The sequence below is a fragment of the Entelurus aequoreus genome, linkage group LG20 (assembly GCF_033978785.1).
Source record: "Entelurus aequoreus isolate RoL-2023_Sb linkage group LG20, RoL_Eaeq_v1.1, whole genome shotgun sequence".
NCBI classification, from domain to species: Eukaryota; Metazoa; Chordata; class Actinopteri; order Syngnathiformes; family Syngnathidae; genus Entelurus; species Entelurus aequoreus.
Genome location: NC_084750.1, coordinates 861,927 through 879,160, shown reverse-complemented (window position 1 = coordinate 879,160; position 17,234 = coordinate 861,927). Strand labels below are relative to the sequence as shown.

The following is a 17,234-nucleotide window of genomic DNA, read 5'->3' as shown; positions in this document are numbered from 1 at the left end:
AATCTGCGCTTTTGCATGATATACTAGTTACTATGGTAATCTAAGTCACAGCAACTCAGATGAGGCATCAAGCAGTGTGGGCGGGGAGCGTTTCCACAGAGTGTTTCCAGAGCGGCCAGCCTGAAATGCGGGTGTCAGGGACAGACGCGGAAGGAGATTTTTACAACAAAGTTCCAAAGCTTAGTGATATATCAGATGTATCAGATTGTAGGTAGGGTTTTTTCGGTTTTTTCACGTTCATATTTTGCTGTGTATGTTGCATTTTTGTTGCGTTTCGCTTGATTGTAAAAAATTGTAAATCGAGAGGATGTGTGGCGTTTATATGTTGTCAATATATTTAGTGTTTTATCGTTCATAGTTAACATTGTAAAACCCACATTCTTTATTTTCATGTACATTCTGAGTGTCTCATTCAGTAAAAAAACATTTAAATTCCATTCCGTTTTTTAAGGCGGCCTGTCATAACGTTTTTCGCATTCAATCAGACATTATTGTGAGGTTTCGTATTAGTGTTCCTAAAAATCAGACACATTTTTTTTCTCTAAATTTGGCCCCCGAGTCAAAATAATTGCCCAGGCCTGTTGCAGCTGGCCACCGTGCAGCCCAGATCATCATTAGTACATGTCATTTTTTCCATCTCTTTAGAAGACTAACTTATTAAAAACTTTTGTTCTGCTCGCTCTCGTTATGACTTTCAATAAATGGAAAAGACACGCGATTGAGAGGAGAGATGAAGAATTGTAAACACGAGCAGACACAGACCTGAGCTGCAGAGCTTGTAGAGGCCTTCATTTAAATTTAAAAAATCATAGTGTAATCGGTGATAAGTACCTGTACAAGACAACATTTATATGTATTATTTTTGTCGTAAAATAAATATAAGGAAACACGTCATACTCTTTGTGAATCTCATTCAAAGGCTTAAAACATTCTCATATATTGTCCTCTTTTTCTCGTATGTATGCTTTAATATTGCTCCCATTTTGTACATTGATTGCACTGATAGGTATGTTATATATGATATATACAAGTTTATATACAAATAAATGTCTGGTAAAAAAAAAGAAAAAGTCAACCGGAAGTCACATGTTGCGCATGCGTGGATTTATCGGGTTTTCTGACAGCATACAGACAGTGCATTTTGGTTTTAGTCTGCGTTAATCTTTAATTTCTACATTTTTATTTAGTTGTCTATCTTATAAAAAACTACAATTTATTAATTCGTCGTGTCAGGATAATCTTGACTCGTCTCAGTGAACTTTGAAGCTTCTTAGTCTATTTTAGCGTGCTAGTTAGCTTAGCTTGTTAGCTGCTAACAAAGAGAGGCGGGAGTTATCAACGCATCGCTAAGCAGAGATCAAGTGTGAGTGTAAAGTGTTGTGATTGTGTGAAAATGTGCGAAAGAACGATAGCAGAGTACGAGGAGGAACTTCGTCCAACAAAAGAGGATAAGGAGCGACATCAACTACTCGACGCTGTTTTCAAGACACATCAAGTTGTGTTACACAGAACAGGTTTGTTTACTTCTTACTCTCACATGTTTACTAACTTAATATTTGATTATTAACACTATTATCAAATATGGTGTCTGTAGGAAGGTGAATTGTCTTGAAATGCCCCGAATTTCCACTGAATGCGGAACGGCCGCGGACCGGCTCATGCGCGCCGGCGGACTCTTTGTGTTTTTATTCAAGTCAATCCGACCAATCTAAGTCTATGAGCAAGAATTGATGAAGCCTACTCGGATTAGAGGCGAAAGGTCTTTGAACACAAACCAAACAGTCCAGTTGCGATCGATTGAATGTCCTGGGATGACAATGACCTGGATGAATGAGAACATTCATATTGATTGATTGATTGAAACTTGTATTAGTAGATTGCACAGTTCAGTACATATTCCGTACAATTGACCACAAAATGGTAACACCCGAATAAGTTTTTCAACTTGTTTAAGTCAGGGTCCACGTAAATCAATTCATGGTAATAGACACTATTCAAGTCAATGTTACTGTTTCCACCGCCTGCAGAACGTCACAGACATGCCGTTGCTGTTCTGCATTCTAGTGCTAAATATATGCAGCGCTAAATATATGCAGAGCTTCTTTTTTTGCCAGACTCCACAACAATTCAGTTTAATTTAGCTAAAATCTCCTAGTGTTGGTCAGGAAGTCATGCACAAACACAAAATAAAGAATGCGGTTTACTTTCAAAATAAAATACTTAGTCCTCAAGACGGATTTACACTTTGAAAGGTCCAAATGGGAGGCGACGGACAAAAGTTTTCAGACTTCATTTCATCTTGTTGACACAAATGAATGAAGACATGCTGATTCTTGAGGTCCAATTTAAAGTATCATGTACAGGCATATCCCAGGCAGATAAATGGGGATGTGGAGGCCTGTGTCAAATATCATATAGAAGGACCGATCGTCTGGGATGATGTTACTGTTTTGTTGTTGCTTGTTGAAAAATATAAAGCGGTCAAACTTTCACATACTCTTAATATCCAATTATTTAAATTATATATCCATTATATTAATATAATATGTACACATATATGTATAGGATGTATATATATATATATTTATACATATATATATGTGTGTGTTTATATATGTATATATACATATATATATATGTGTGTGTGTGTGTTTATATATGTATATATATATATTTATAGATGTGTGTGTTTATATATGTGTATTAGGTCTGCAACTAACGATTAATTTGATAATCGATTAATCTGTCGATTATTACTTCGATTAATCGATTACTAATCGGATAAAATAGACAATCTACATTTCTATCCTTTCCAGTATTTTATTGAAGAAAAACACCATACTGGCACCATACTTATTTTGATTATTGTTTCTCAGCTGTGTGTACATGTTGCAGTTTCTAAATAAAGGTTTATAAAAAATTAAAAATTAAAAATTGCCTCTGCGCATGCGTATAGCATAGATCCAACGAATCGATGACTAAATTAATCGCCAACTATTTTAATAATCGATTTTAATTGATTTAATCGATTAGTTGTTGCAGCCCTAATGTGTATATATAAATATAAAGTGGTTTATGAAGACAGGACCGAGTTTATTTGCTTCTGCTCCTCTGGAAGCAAAGTATAAACGTTTTGTGGTTTGCTCCATTACAACTTCCCTTACCACGTGATTACGCGTGGATTCACGAGATCTTATAAAAGTATGCGCTATTTCGCTGCACGACGGAGCCGCAACAGAAAGGCGGTGGGGATTTCCGCACGGCAGATGGCGGCGCCCTCCCGCGGTGAAGCCATTCCGCGGCCGTTTGGGATTCAGTGGACATCCAGGGTTAGGATTCTCCCTTTTAGGAGGGCAGATTCTTAAGTTCTAAGGCTGTCTAAAATATTGAGAGGTGACTAAAACTAAAGTTTAACAATTTATTCTACAAAATAGGAGTAAAAACATATCCTCTTTTTTATGGGTACAATCTTCTGAAACGTACTGAGTGCAACAGATTCCACAGTGCTTGGATTATGTATAATGTATGTGGATTAAATTCTAGACTCTGCCAGCTCATTCCAGTGACCACTACTTCTCATAGATATAACACTAGAAGTAAACCTTTATTAAGAGGGAAAAATCGTCATCTAAAGTGTATAAGCTTTAGTATAGCCCAGGGGTCGGCAACCTTTACCACTCAAAGAGCCATTTTGGCAAGTTTCACAAATTAAAGAAAGTAATGGGAGCCACAAAAAAAATTTTTAAATTTAAAATGAAAAACACCGCATACAAAGCTTAAATGCTTTGTGCTATGTTAACCAGGGGTCTCCGACACACGCACCGGCACGCACTTTAATGTGGAAATTTGATGTTAGTGCAGCCCGCGAGTTTTGAATGAATGGCGCTTGATAGCGTCATACTTGCCAACCCTCTCATTTTTCCCGGGAGACTCCCGAATATCAGAGCGTGATGACACTGCATTTGGCGCCCTCTACAGTCTGCCCTAACAGTGTACCTGCTCGATCACATGTAGATTGCAGTTTCAGCTTGCTCACGTAAGTGACAGCAAGGCGTACTAGCTCATCAGCCACACATCTTACACTGACGGTACCAATACCCAGAATCCCATGCAGCCCTAACTCTTCCGCTCAACCAACGCACGGAGAGGGGGGGGGGGTTGATGTGTGGGGGGATTTGGTGGTAGCAGGGGTGTATAATGTAGACCGGAAGAGTTAGGGCTGCATGGGATTCTGGGTAATGGTTGTGTTGTGTTTGTGTTGTATTACGGTGGGATGTTCTCCAGAAATGTGTTTTTCATTCTTTTTTGGTGTGGGTTCACAGTGTGGCGCATATTTGTAACGTAACAATGTTAAAGTTGTTTGATACGGCTACCGTCAGTGTAAGCTGTGTGGCTGATGAGTAAGTATGCTTTGCTGTCTCCTATGTGTGCAAGTAATAACAACATGCAACATGTGGCTGGACTAGCATGCTGTATGTAAGTGCTATAGAGGACAATTACTGTAGTGCAATTAGGGCACGCCCTTTATTTAGTAATTAGAGTGTAAATAGGATTAGTTTTTCACTGGGAGTAATCTATGAGAGACACTGAGATCCATAAATTACAGGTGTGAATGAATGATGGGTGCAGAAAAACATGTAAAGCGACTTTGGGTACTTAGAAAAGCGCTATATAAATCCCAGGTATTATTATTATTATTATTATTATAAATCTCCTGGGAAAATCGGGGGGGTCGGCATGTATGTAGCTGAGCCGCATCAGAGTGGTCAAGGAGCCGCATGCGGCTCCGGAGCCGCGGGTTGCCGACCCCTGGTATAGCCTGTAGAGGCCCGATGATCTGGAATGAGATCGATAGCTCTATAAAATAATCACATTCTTTAAACATTCTTAAAAAGCGTTTTAAGCTAAATGTATTGCGGCGTTATGCTTAGTACATTTAGCACACACCTTATGGTCGAGGAATTCACATTAGTGGCATAATTTTAGTCTATTTATGATGAGATTATTGCAGATCTTCAAGATGCAACATTTTAATCAAATTTGAATAATAGGATATTGAGACTGATTTGGTGGATTTAAAGATGCATTTTCATTTATAAATGAAATTGTAAATGGGTATTTGGTGGGTAGATTTTGAAATCTATTGTATTGTACTGTATTTTGTATATTTTATGATGATGTATATTTTAACTGCAGGTCCCTGTCCATAAGATGTGTGCTTCTAGGGATGACCTTTTTGCAGAACGGACTCTGATATTAACAAAAGAAACAATAATGAAATACAAAACTATGTCTGTCTGTAAATAAATAAATAAAAGAAAAAATAAACAACAGAGATAGTCGGGGGCTCATGTACAAAGCTTGCGTATGCACAAATACCGTACTCCCACGGGAGAGTGGGAGAAACACAGTTGCGGCGATGATCTTTTCAAACGCTCATCTGTTTTGGCGATGTACGTCCATCTTCTTCTTCTTCACTTTGTTCCTAATGCCCGACTATTTAAAAAAAAAAAAAAAGACAAATTTAGAATCTGTCTTTTTTTCCACCACAGGAAAAAGAAGCACATCCTACTGAGTCCTCATCGGGCAGTGTGTGGCTACTTTCAAAATGATTTGCGTATTCATAAGCGGCCGTGGCCTCGGCGCGCCAAGCCACACTGTGGTCAATTTCAAGTAGAAATCACACACATTCTCCTTCATCGCTTTCTTTCACAGGACTTTACCTCATGACATCATTAATAATGGTGTGTGTGTCAGTGTGTGAGCTTTAACAAGTAGTAGTACTAGCGTCAAGTCATCCGTCGCCATTGGAACGTCCACAGTCCACGGGGCGGTACAGCTCGGTTGGTAGAGCGGCGGTGCCAGCAACTTCAGGGTTGCAGGTTCGATCCCCGCTTCCGCCATCCTAGTCACTTCCGTTGTGTCCTTGGGCAAGACACTTTACCCACCTGCTCCCAGTGCCGCCACACTGTTTTAAAAATGTAACTTAGATATTGGGTTCCACAATGTAAAGCACTTTGAGTCACTAGAGAAAAGCGCTATATAAATATAATTCACTTCAATTCACACAGTCCACGAACTTGCCTTGACCCAACTTTAAATCACTTATTTTGGCCCAGTTGTCCAACGCTCACACGGTGTATTCATTGTGTATTTATAAATGGTTAATTTATATAGGGGGGCAGCACTATGGCAGAGGGGTTAGTGTGTCTGCCTCACAATACGAAGGTCCTGAGTTCAATCCCGGGCTCGGGATCCTTCTGTGCAGAGTTTGCATGTTCTCCTCGTGACTGCATGGGTTCCCTCCGGGTACTCCGGCTTCCTCCCACCTCCAAAGACATGCACCTGGGGATAGGTTGATTGGCAACACTAAATTGGCCCTAGTGTGTGAATGTGAGTGTGAATGTTGTCTGTCTATCTGTGTTGGCCTTGCGATAAGGTGGCGACTTGTCCAGGGTGTACGCCGCCTTCCGCCCGATTGTTGCTGAGATAGGCTCCAGCAACCCCCCCCCGACCCCGAACAAGCGGTAGAAAATGGATGGATGGATAATTTATACAGGCTAGTAAGGTAAAGTTTTGTACCGGACAAGTTTTGGCTACCTTGCTTCTGCAGCCTTCATCAGAGGTGTCACGTGATGTTAGCGTGATGTCGTCTGTGATGTGTTATATGGATTTTTCCATTCCACCACCTCAGTTTGAATAGAAAAATCCATATAACATCTGGCGTGCACCGGGGGGTAGGGAGGGGCGCCCCCTGTCCTCTGGATGTTTACCAAACGTGACACCTCTGATGAAGGCTGCAGAAGCAGGGTAGCTGAGACTTGTCAGGTACAAAACTTTACCTTATTAGCTTATATAAATTAACTATTTCTAAATACACATCAGTAGGATAAATGAACCTCCTCAACATGTATTCATTGTGTTTATCTCCTTCTGGCAAAATGTAAGCCATTTCTTAAAGCGTTCCTATTCTGCCAAAAAGGCAGTGAATATGATGGACTGCTTGTTTTTACACAATATTTATGAGAGGTTGATGTTCCTCTGTTTGTATCAACATGTTTACACAAAACTCACACAGTCACCAAATATATTTGACATTGTAATCAGTATCATTCATAGTTTCATGGCGAATTTCACTTCCTGATTCTGACCTACATGCATCAATAAGTGAAAGTAAACATTTATTGTCAATCATCTTCCAATAAGCAAAGTAGTCAACAGTTGATTTATGAAAAGAACATAAAGGAATGACTTTCCTTCAGCGTGTCGTAGATGGTCTCCAAGTGAATGTGGGAGCTGTGCTCTAAAGAGGAATTGTTGATGGACATACTCCATAAAAACACTACTTAGTAACACATGATTTGTAAGAGTTCCTTTTGGACCAGCCAAGAAAATCACTTAGACGATAAACTTAATTGACTTAATGACAAAAACATGTTAGGAATGTTTTTAAGCATTTTTGAGAATTTTATTTTATTTCCATGATATTTAGCTAATGGTAAGGACTAAACCATTGCAATGTTAAAGTTAGAAATAAGGCTTAGGTGTAATAGACAAACATGTATACAGAAAAAAAATGGTTACTCACTTCTGATTTGTCTTTTAGGAATGTTTTGAACCATGCTGGCTAATCCCTAAAATCACTTATGTGTGGGACAAAATAAACTATTTCCAGTGTTTCCCACACATTCATTTATTTGTGGCGGCCCGCCATGAAAGAATTAAGGCCGCCACAAAAAAATTATTTATTTTTTTATTTTTTTTTAATTTTTTTTTATTTTATTTTTTATTTTTTGTCCTGTCCAGCTTCTCAGGCAAATCATATAGTTGATGTAGATGCCCATATCGGCTGTTCAGATTTACTTTACAAAAGAAAAGTGTAGGATCAAGATTTTTGGAGCTCTTTGTTCAGTGGATCAGATGTTTGATGAAGCTTTGTGTCTATCTACCACCACTACTGTTTTCTGTTTATTTGTTACTGACTGTGGCAGGACACCTCTGCCTCTGTTTCACTTTATGTTGCTGGTAAATAATATGGTTGTAGTAGTAGGCTAAAGTTAAATTATTTAGTATGCACGAATTAAAGGGGCAGAGCTTTAAGAGACATTTTAGCTTTTATATTTTTATAAGATATATTTTTTGTAAGAACCACAATTAATAAATATATTTCAGTGAATAACTTATTGTTCAAGTCTGTATATAAATATGTACATAAAGTGTTGTAATTATATTGTAAAATGGATGGATGGATGGACGTTTAAAACAAAACTGTTATTATTAATTAGTAAGTATACATTTTTTTAGCCTTTTTAGAGAAAATCATATCATTGTAGTAAATTATGCAAATTACTCGATGGTGTCATGGTGACCACGCCCATAGTCACGCCCATAGCCACGCCCCCACCGCCACAGGTATCTTGGCAGTTTATGGGAAACACTGATTTCCCATGTTTCTATTGGTTGTTTAGTTACACACTTTTAACACAACACACACAAGAAGACAATCTCATTGGGTTAACAGTGTCAGTCAAAAACTATTTATATTCTCGCTTAATCTTATTTACTTATTTACCCAACAGACGTCCAGCAGACCCCCCACATTAAGGAGGAAGATCCACATCACCTTAATGTAAAACAGGAAGAGGAGAAAGTGTGGATCAGTCAGGAGGGAGAGTGTCTTCTAGGGCAGGAGGAGGCTGATCTCACCAAGTTTCCACTGACTGTTGTCTCTGTGAAGACTGAAGACCATGAAGACAAACCACCTGAGTCCTCACAGCTTCATCACAGTCCAAGTAAGCACAACATCCACATATCATCTAATACAATGTTTGTAACAGATGTTCATTCAGGGACCACAGTTATGACTAAAGGTGGAGATATACTTGCTTTTTATCTCCACATTCACGTAACATAAGAGCTCAATGAGCAATGCTGCTATATTTGCCAATGCGGAACGTGGCAATTCAGATCTTACAATACAGAAAATGCTAAATGAACAACGCAAAATGTGTCAGAATGAAACGATTAGTGATATAATTACTGATCCAACTCAGACATCTGATGACATTTACACAAAAATCACTCTCTGCAGTGTCCCCCCTCGGTTTTAACCATTTTTTGTTGACGTGTACGGACACCGCTGTTATGAATCAGTTTCTGTTTTGTCTTGCATTTGGAAAACACAATGTTTTTTCCAATCAGAAACTGATACCTTCCTGCTCCTCAAGACAGATACTGAAAAAGTATTGATATCTATTAATTTTAGATGTAACATTCAAGTGTAGTTTGTGAACAGCTGGAAGTAAGACAAAGGTGGATAAGACAAAGTGTACCTGGGGATTTGTCCTAACCAAATATGACATCACTCCTGAGGTAGAGCTAACATCACTTCCATAAACTAGTCATGAATCTGATGTCCTTTTTTCCATCTATCAGTGTGTGCAGGAGTGTAACCATCACGTCGTTCTTTGCTGGCAAATATATAGCTGAAAAATTGCGGCGGCTCAGAAATACAAACTGTGACTCCAGGTGGTCTGCAGGCTGAAGGAGGTCCAATGTCTTTAGTGATGGTGGGGGGCGGGGTCTTCTGCATCTCTGATATCGCAGCAGACAAGTATATCAGTGATTCATAATTTGTTTTATCTCTGATCTGCGCGCATTGGCGTCTTACTGCCGGGTTAAGCAAACCAGTTCGTCCGCTGCTTTTCTGTCACGTCTTGGCGTCCATTAGTGACAATCGGGCTGCACAATTAATCTAATTTTATTTGTGATCACAATTTTGGCAGTGACGATTAAACGAGAGTGTTCGTCTGCGATTTTAACAGTTAAAAATGAGGTTGCGCTGCATTTCAAGTAGAGATGTCCGATAATATCAGACTTCCGATATTATCGGCCGATAATTGCTTTAAAATGTAATATCAGAAATTATCGGTATCGGTTTCAAAATGATCGGTATCGGTTTCAAAAAGTAAAATTTGTGACTTTTTAAAACGCCGCCGTGTACACGGACGTAGGGAGAAGTACAGAGCGGCAATAAACCCTAAAGGCACTGCCTTTGCGTGCCAGCCCAGTCACATAATATCTTCAGCTTTTCACACACACAAGTGAATGCAAGGTATACTTGGTCAACAGCCATACAGGTCACACTGAGGGTGACCGTATAAACAACTTTAACACTGTTACAAATATGCGCCACACTGTGAACCCACACCAAACAAGAATGACAAACACATTTTGGGAGAACATCCGCACCGTAACACAACATAAACACAACAGAACAAATACCCAGAAACCCTTGCAGCACTAACTCTTCCGGCACGCTACAATATACACCCCCCGCTACCCCTCCCCCCCTCAACCCCGCCCCCCCAACCCCGCCTACCTCAACCTCCTCAAGCTCAGGGAGAGCATGTCCCAAATTCCAAGCTGCTGTTTTGAGGCATGTTAAAAAAAACAATGCACTTTGTGACTTCAATAATAAATATGGCAGTGCCATGTTGGCATTTTTTTCCATAACTTGAGTTGATTTATTTTGGAAAACCTTGTTACAATGTTTAATGCATCCAGCGGGGTATCACAACAAAATTAGGCATAATAATGTGTTAATTCCACGACTGTATATATCGGTATCGGTTGATATCGGAATCTGTAATTAAGAGTTGGACAATATCGGCAAAGCTGCGACGGTGTGCACATCCAAACAAGTCCTCGAGTTGCGAGGACACGTTAGGTATTACCAACACGTCCCTTCTTTCCTCAATTTATTTATTTATAACCACCATCGTTTGCCCGCGACGTAAAGCTTATGGTTGCTTACCCACCACTGCAAAGCCTCGACAAACAGCTACAAGAAGCGGGGGTACCCAAGTACAGACTACCGTGCACTGACGGACACCATATCCATCCACCTCTCATAGACATGCATAAATACCGCATGTAATAAGGATTTTTTTGGGCCAAAGACGTGTCTGATACAGTGCATCCGGAAAGTATTCACAGTGCTTCACTCTTTCCACATTTTCATGTTACAGCCTTATTCCAAAATGGAATACGTTCATTTATGTCCCCGAAATTCTTCAGACAATACCCCAAAATGGCAATGTGAAAGTTTTTTTTTTTGTTTGTTTTAATCCGATTCTCCTCAATAGACTCTTGTCCATTGGCATCATCAACACTGTTCCTACAGCTCAAATCCTTTAAATCCGAACATTCCGCAGTCACAACAGGATCTGTCTTTTGCCCCCTTCTCTTCATCACTTACCTTCCCCAACCTTGGCCATATCTTCCGTAAATGTAACATCCACTTTCACTGCTACGCTGATGACACCCAGCTCTACCTCTCTACCAAGCCCAATGCCACACTTCCACCCTTTTCCCTCACCTCCTGCTTATTTAGAGTAAAATCCTGGTTCACCTCAAACTTCCTCAAAGTAAACAGTGTTAAAACCGAAATAATTCTCATAGGTACAAAATCAACACTTTCCATAGTCAACAGATTCACCCTAACTATCGACAACTCCCCCTGTGGTCCCCTCCACTCAGTTTAAGAGTCTTGGTGTCATCTTGGATGGCTCACTGTCATTACAGTCTCACATCAATAACATCACTTTGCTCAAAAAGGTTAATTATGTCTTCTTATTCATATACGTTTCAAATTTTCTTGTCGCCAGACTATATTTTCAGTATATTAGATGGAGTTTTTACCTGTTTCAACTGTCATCTGCAGTCTTCTTCAAAAGGGTCACCTGACCACTGTGACGTGTTACCTATCAGCTGTTTTTATAGGCGTGGCCAAACGGCAAAACTCCCACAACGCAACATTAAAGAAAAGGAAAGACAGGCTATCGTTAGACTCAAAAATACGAAACTATCACCATCATACTAGCAGACAAAGGAAGAACTACAGTGATAATGGACGCGGATGCATATGAAAAACAAATGGAAACAATTCTGAGAGATTACAACACACATGAGATAGTAAAAAAATGTCCCACAGAGGAAAAGAAAAAAATGCTCAAGACTCTCCTCAAACCATTAGTCGAAAGCAAAAAATAAAAATAAGAAATATTTTTTGATATCCACAGCAAATATCAGCCTAAGAATTTTCGGCACCCCCAAAATTGACAAAAAAAGATTCTCCACTATGCCCAATAGCAGACAGTATAGGTTCCGTTACATATCATTTATCAAAAGCGCTCATTGAAATAATAAAACCGCTCCTTGGCCTCACAGAATACCACTGCAATAATTCAATTCAGTAGATGTCACCCTGCACATAGTCAATAAACGCAACACGAAAGACAGGACTCTAAAAGCAAGAACAAACCTGAACTGAATTTTGTAAATGTAACTTTTTTTTCATGTTCTACTATGTCCTTTGCGTGTACGAGCAGCCGTCTTGTTTGTACGTAAGGTTTTACTGCTCTGTTTATTTCGTTTTTTTTTTTACATAATTTGTTATATTGCTGCTGTTATTCCCTGATGTACGGTATGGTTATGACAGCTTGAATGTCAACATGGTGACTGATGACATTATCAGAACACATGCTGGTGCAGGACAATGTCTCATGTGAGTGAGAGAAGTTGGACTTTTCTAAAGCATGTGTTTGCCCTCTTGTGTCCGTCAGACGTCTGTGAAAAACATCTTCTCCCTGAACAGCCGGAGTGGACCTCCAGGGTGGAGCAGGAGGAGCCACAGCCCCCCTATATTAGAGAGTACGAGAACTCACAGCCGCCCCACATTAAGGAGGAAGACGAGGAACACAGCGACTATCTTGAAGGACTGGAGGAGGTGGATGTCACCAAGATGCCATTGACTGTTGTGATTGTGAAGAGTGAAGATGATGAGGTCAAAGGTGAAAGTGAGGGGAAGAAAGAGGTGGAGCCTCCAAGCAGCAGCTCAACTCAACACATGACAACAGAAGCTGATGGAGACCACTGTGGAGGATCACAAGCAGACAAGCTCTTAGCTCCACTATCAGATAATGACGACACAACGTCACACTCTCCTGACACTGATGATGAAGACTCTAAAGCTGATAAAACATGTCACACTGACAACACACACTTTACATGTTCTCACTGTGACAAAACTTTTAAACACCGTCGTAATTTGACAATACACCAAAGAATACACACTGGTAAGAAAACTTTTTTCTGTTCAATCTGTGCTAAAGGTTTTATACGAAATACTGATTTGAAAGTACACATGATTATACACACTGGTGAAAAACCATTCATGTGCTCAGTTTGCGGTAAAATATTCTCCCAGAAGGTACATTTGATAGCACACACAAGCATGCACACTGGAGAAAAAACGTTTTCCTGTTCAATCTGTGGTAAAAGTTTTCCACAAAATACTGATTTAAAAGTACACATGAGAACACACACTGGAGACAAACCATTTACGTGCTCAGTTTGTAGTAAAAGATTTTCCCAGAAGGCACATTTGATAACGCACACAAGAATACACACTGGAGAAAAACCGTTTTCCTGTTCAATCTGTGGTAGAGGTTTTACACATAATAGTAATTTGAAAAAACACACGAGAACACACACTAGTGAAGACAAGTATTTCTGTTCAAGCTGCAACAAAAACTTTGCTGACCAATCAGCACTTGTTAGACACAAAAGAATACACACGGGTGAAAAACCTTTTTCATGTTCAGTCTGTGGTAAAGGTTTTGCAAAAAATAAATGTTTGATAGGACACATGAGAACGCACACTGGTGAAAAACCATATTCCTGTTCAAGCTGCAACAAAAGCTTTGCTGACCACTCAACACTTGTAAGACACATGAGACAACACACTGGTGTAAAACCATATTCCTGTTCATGTTGTAACAAAAGCTTCTGTTACCGATCAGCATGTGTAAAACACATGAGAACACACACAGGTGAGAAAGTGTTTAATTGCAGTGTGTGTGGTGAAAGATTCTCTTATAAGTACCAGTGTAAGGAACACAAGTGTCCTGGTGAGAACAGCAGCAGTAAATAAAACTGCAGGATTTGGAATCAACTGTCAAACCTCTAAAGGGGAACTGCACTTTTTGGGGGTAATTTTGCCTATCATTCACAATCCTTATGTAAGACAAGAAAACATTGCTCTCCATGGCGCCCCATAATACACCTGCTGTGAACCTGTTTTTATGTTCTATTTATTTTAGGTATTTATTTTTTATCGTGCTCTGTTTGTGTTGTGTTTGCTCGTTTCTCTTATGTTATCTTTTAACCTGCCCATTGTCCAGCACTTTGGCTACCCCTGTGGTAAATTTTAAATGTGCTTTATAAATAAAGTTGATTTGATTTGATTTACTTTCTTTTTTTGCATTTTAACTCATAAATAAAAGTCAGCTACTGAAACATTGGAGTCAATAGGAGTCTTTCTGCATATGAAGTACTCTACAAATATCCAAACACCTCCAATTTGTTATATACATGATGTAAATAAATATGTAATGTAGTAACATTCATAATAACATGCAATATCTATATATTTTGGTGAAATGTTGAGCATGTGGCAGCACATTAATTTGACAGGCGTATTGCAATGTTCACTATTTCCTTCAACAACACTACTAATCATGGCAGACTTCATGAGAGACAACAAACAGTAATCATTAAGAAATCACTTACTGTACAATGCTTGCTGTCACTGGGATGCCGACTGACGGAATGTGTGTATTCCTCCTGTTTAGATGAATAAATTAAAGGGGCTGTTTGCAACATTTAAACAGATGCCTGGAGGGCGGCAACTTTCCAATGTATTTTACACAGTATATCCCGCCCTCTCATGGCTTCTCGTCCATAGTGACATAATTACGTACATACGTAACACATGCATGGCATTATCTTTAAGTGTTGTTAGCTAATAATAGCAATTTGGATAGCTCGCGTTTTGACTTGAGGGCCGCATTGGGCTAAAAAAAATTGATAGATGGCTGAAAGACGATTGCATGTAAAGTAACTATATATATATATATAATAATGGATTAGATTTTATATCGCACTTTTCTATTGTTAGATACTCAAAGCGCTCACAGAGAAGTGGGAACTCATCATTCATTCACACCTGGTGGTGGTAAGCTACATTTGTAACCACAGCTGCCCTGGGGTAGACTGACGGAAGCGAGGCTGCCAGTTTGCGCCTACGGCCCCTCCGACCACCACCTATCATTCATCATTCATTCACCAGTGTGAGCGGCACCGGGGGCAAAGGTGAAGTGTCCTGCCCAAAGACACAACGGCAGCAATTTGGATGTCCAAAGGCGGGGAGCGAACCTGCAACCCTCAGGTTTCTGGCACGGCCGCTCAACCCACTACACCATACCGCCCCATATATATATATATATATATATATATATATATATATATATATATATATATATATATATATATATATATATATACATATATATATATGTATGTATATATATATATATATATATACATATATATATGTATATATATATATATATATATATATATATATATATATATATATACATATATATATATATATATATATATATATATATATATATATATATATATATATATATATATATACATACATACATACATACATACATATATATATATATATATATATATATATATATATATATATATATATATATATATATATATATATATATTTTTTTTTTTTTTTTTTTTTTTTTTTTTTTTTTCCATGTATATACATCCTATACATATACATGTGTACATATTATATTTATATAATGGATATATAATTCAAATAATTAGATATTAAGAGTATGTGAAAGTTTGACTCCTACCTCCTTAAAGTTTTGTAATCGATTAGAAATATCAAGCAGCTAAAATGTGCCAAACATGGATAAACGGGGAGAGAGTGTTTTGCATTTTTCCCAACATGCTTTGTAATAGATTAAAATGGGTGTAATTTAGATTTTTTTTTATATAGTATGCAGACTTTAAAAAATATATATATATCCACAAAGTTGTGTTGTGTGACCATGTGTGTTGACATTTTGTGGTGGTTGCATTTTTTTTTTGCACCATGACTAGGGAAGGTTGATTGGATTTAGTCATATGATTGCTGGCCTCCGGCCGAAACATGAAGACTTGTGACAACCCGTACATATCACAACATGGAGGGCACAGATCAGCTCCTTTTCAAAAAGAGAGGCAAAAAAAAAGTAGCAAACTGAATGAAAAATTAATAAATAAATAAAGTGACAACTCAGACACGCAGTAATGCACAAAACCATGTTTGTTTACAGTGGAAGTCACTGCTTCTCCTTCGTCTACAGCACCTGCAGTTCGCAGACTCATCCAAAAGATGGCGCCAGAGCACAAACAATAACACCTTTCCGTTTACGATATGTGCTGCGCATGACAAAGTAATCCGATTTAAGGTGTGATGCATGAAAATGGTTGTCGTAGTCATTTTTTCAGGGTCCATGTAGACAGTAACATTCTAATCCGAATTATGATCACATTAAATAAATGTTGTCCATGCACATGTTGCCTTTGGCATCGTTGGGCCTATTAATTTTTTTATAAATAGGTCGGGGGAAATAATATTCTTAAGACCCATAAATAATTTGGTGTGATTTTATTTATTTATTTATTTTACAAAAAAAAAACACAAAATGTAATATGAATATAAATAAAATGAATATGCAGGAATATGAGTTTAAATAAATATTAACATAACCTGTCATTATTCACCATGATTATAAACCATCTGAAGACCCTTTGTCAGCGCTTATTATCCAATCCAATCCGTTCCATCAGTAACGCCCCTATTACTAGACTAAAAATCCGGTCCACGTTTTCACTGTTACCTTAGCAAGGTGGAGCCAGACCACAGCAGCATTGAGACTACATTCAGTGCGTTCACAACACTGCAGGGTAGGATGTTCAATTCAGATTTTTTTTTGGTCAAATCTAATCTTTTTATGCAGTCGTTCACATTACAAAAATAATGTGTCCAGACTCCAATGTGAATGCAAACTGACCTGAATACAGACATATGGCGTCATGACTTTGCACGTCCTGTAGTGCTCACGGAAGTAGACCCGAAAGTAAACATGCTTCAATTCTTGTTGTATCAATACTGGCGCATTTGTGGCAATTTCAAGGATTAAGTGCAATCAAAGTCAACATTTTCTGAACCGCGGAGAAGATAATGACAGAAGCGGAGAAGATAATGAGTGGATCTAACATAATAGTGAGAGTCCAGTCCATAG

At 38.5% G+C, this 17,234-nt stretch overlaps 1 protein-coding gene across 2 annotated transcripts; it reads left to right on the top strand.

The window, feature by feature from the left end:
- The first annotated feature begins 1,071 nt into the window (after positions 1-1,071).
- Positions 1,072-14,231, top strand: LOC133635805 (gastrula zinc finger protein XlCGF57.1-like). 2 transcript variants are annotated; one of them, XM_062029112.1, is made up of 3 exons: positions 1,072-1,514; positions 8,580-8,792; positions 12,659-14,231. In XM_062029112.1, the coding sequence occupies exons 1-3, from the start codon at positions 1,394-1,396 to the stop codon at positions 12,709-12,711; spliced, it is 387 nt and encodes a 128-aa protein (XP_061885096.1). In that variant the 5' UTR covers positions 1,072-1,393; the 3' UTR covers positions 12,712-14,231. The 2 variants fall into 2 exon arrangements, with proteins under 2 accessions (XP_061885096.1, XP_061885095.1); XM_062029111.1 differs by having other exon boundaries at positions 12,627-14,231.
- Positions 14,232-17,234: the final 3,003 nt, after the last annotated feature.

What these genes read in the sequence shown, in the direction of transcription:
- LOC133635805 (XM_062029111.1), top strand. Translation starts at nt 1,394, where the DNA reads ATGTGCGAAAGAACGATAGCAGAGTACGAGGAGGAACTTCGTCCAACA. An exon ending in AGTTGTGTTACACAGAACAG is followed by an intron (nt 1,515 to 8,579) that starts GTTTGTTTACTT and finishes TTTACCCAACAG; the next exon opens with ACGTCCAGCAGACCCCCCAC. An exon ending in ACAGCTTCATCACAGTCCAA is followed by an intron (nt 8,793 to 12,626) that starts GTAAGCACAACA and finishes TGTGTCCGTCAG; the next exon opens with ACGTCTGTGAAAAACATCTT.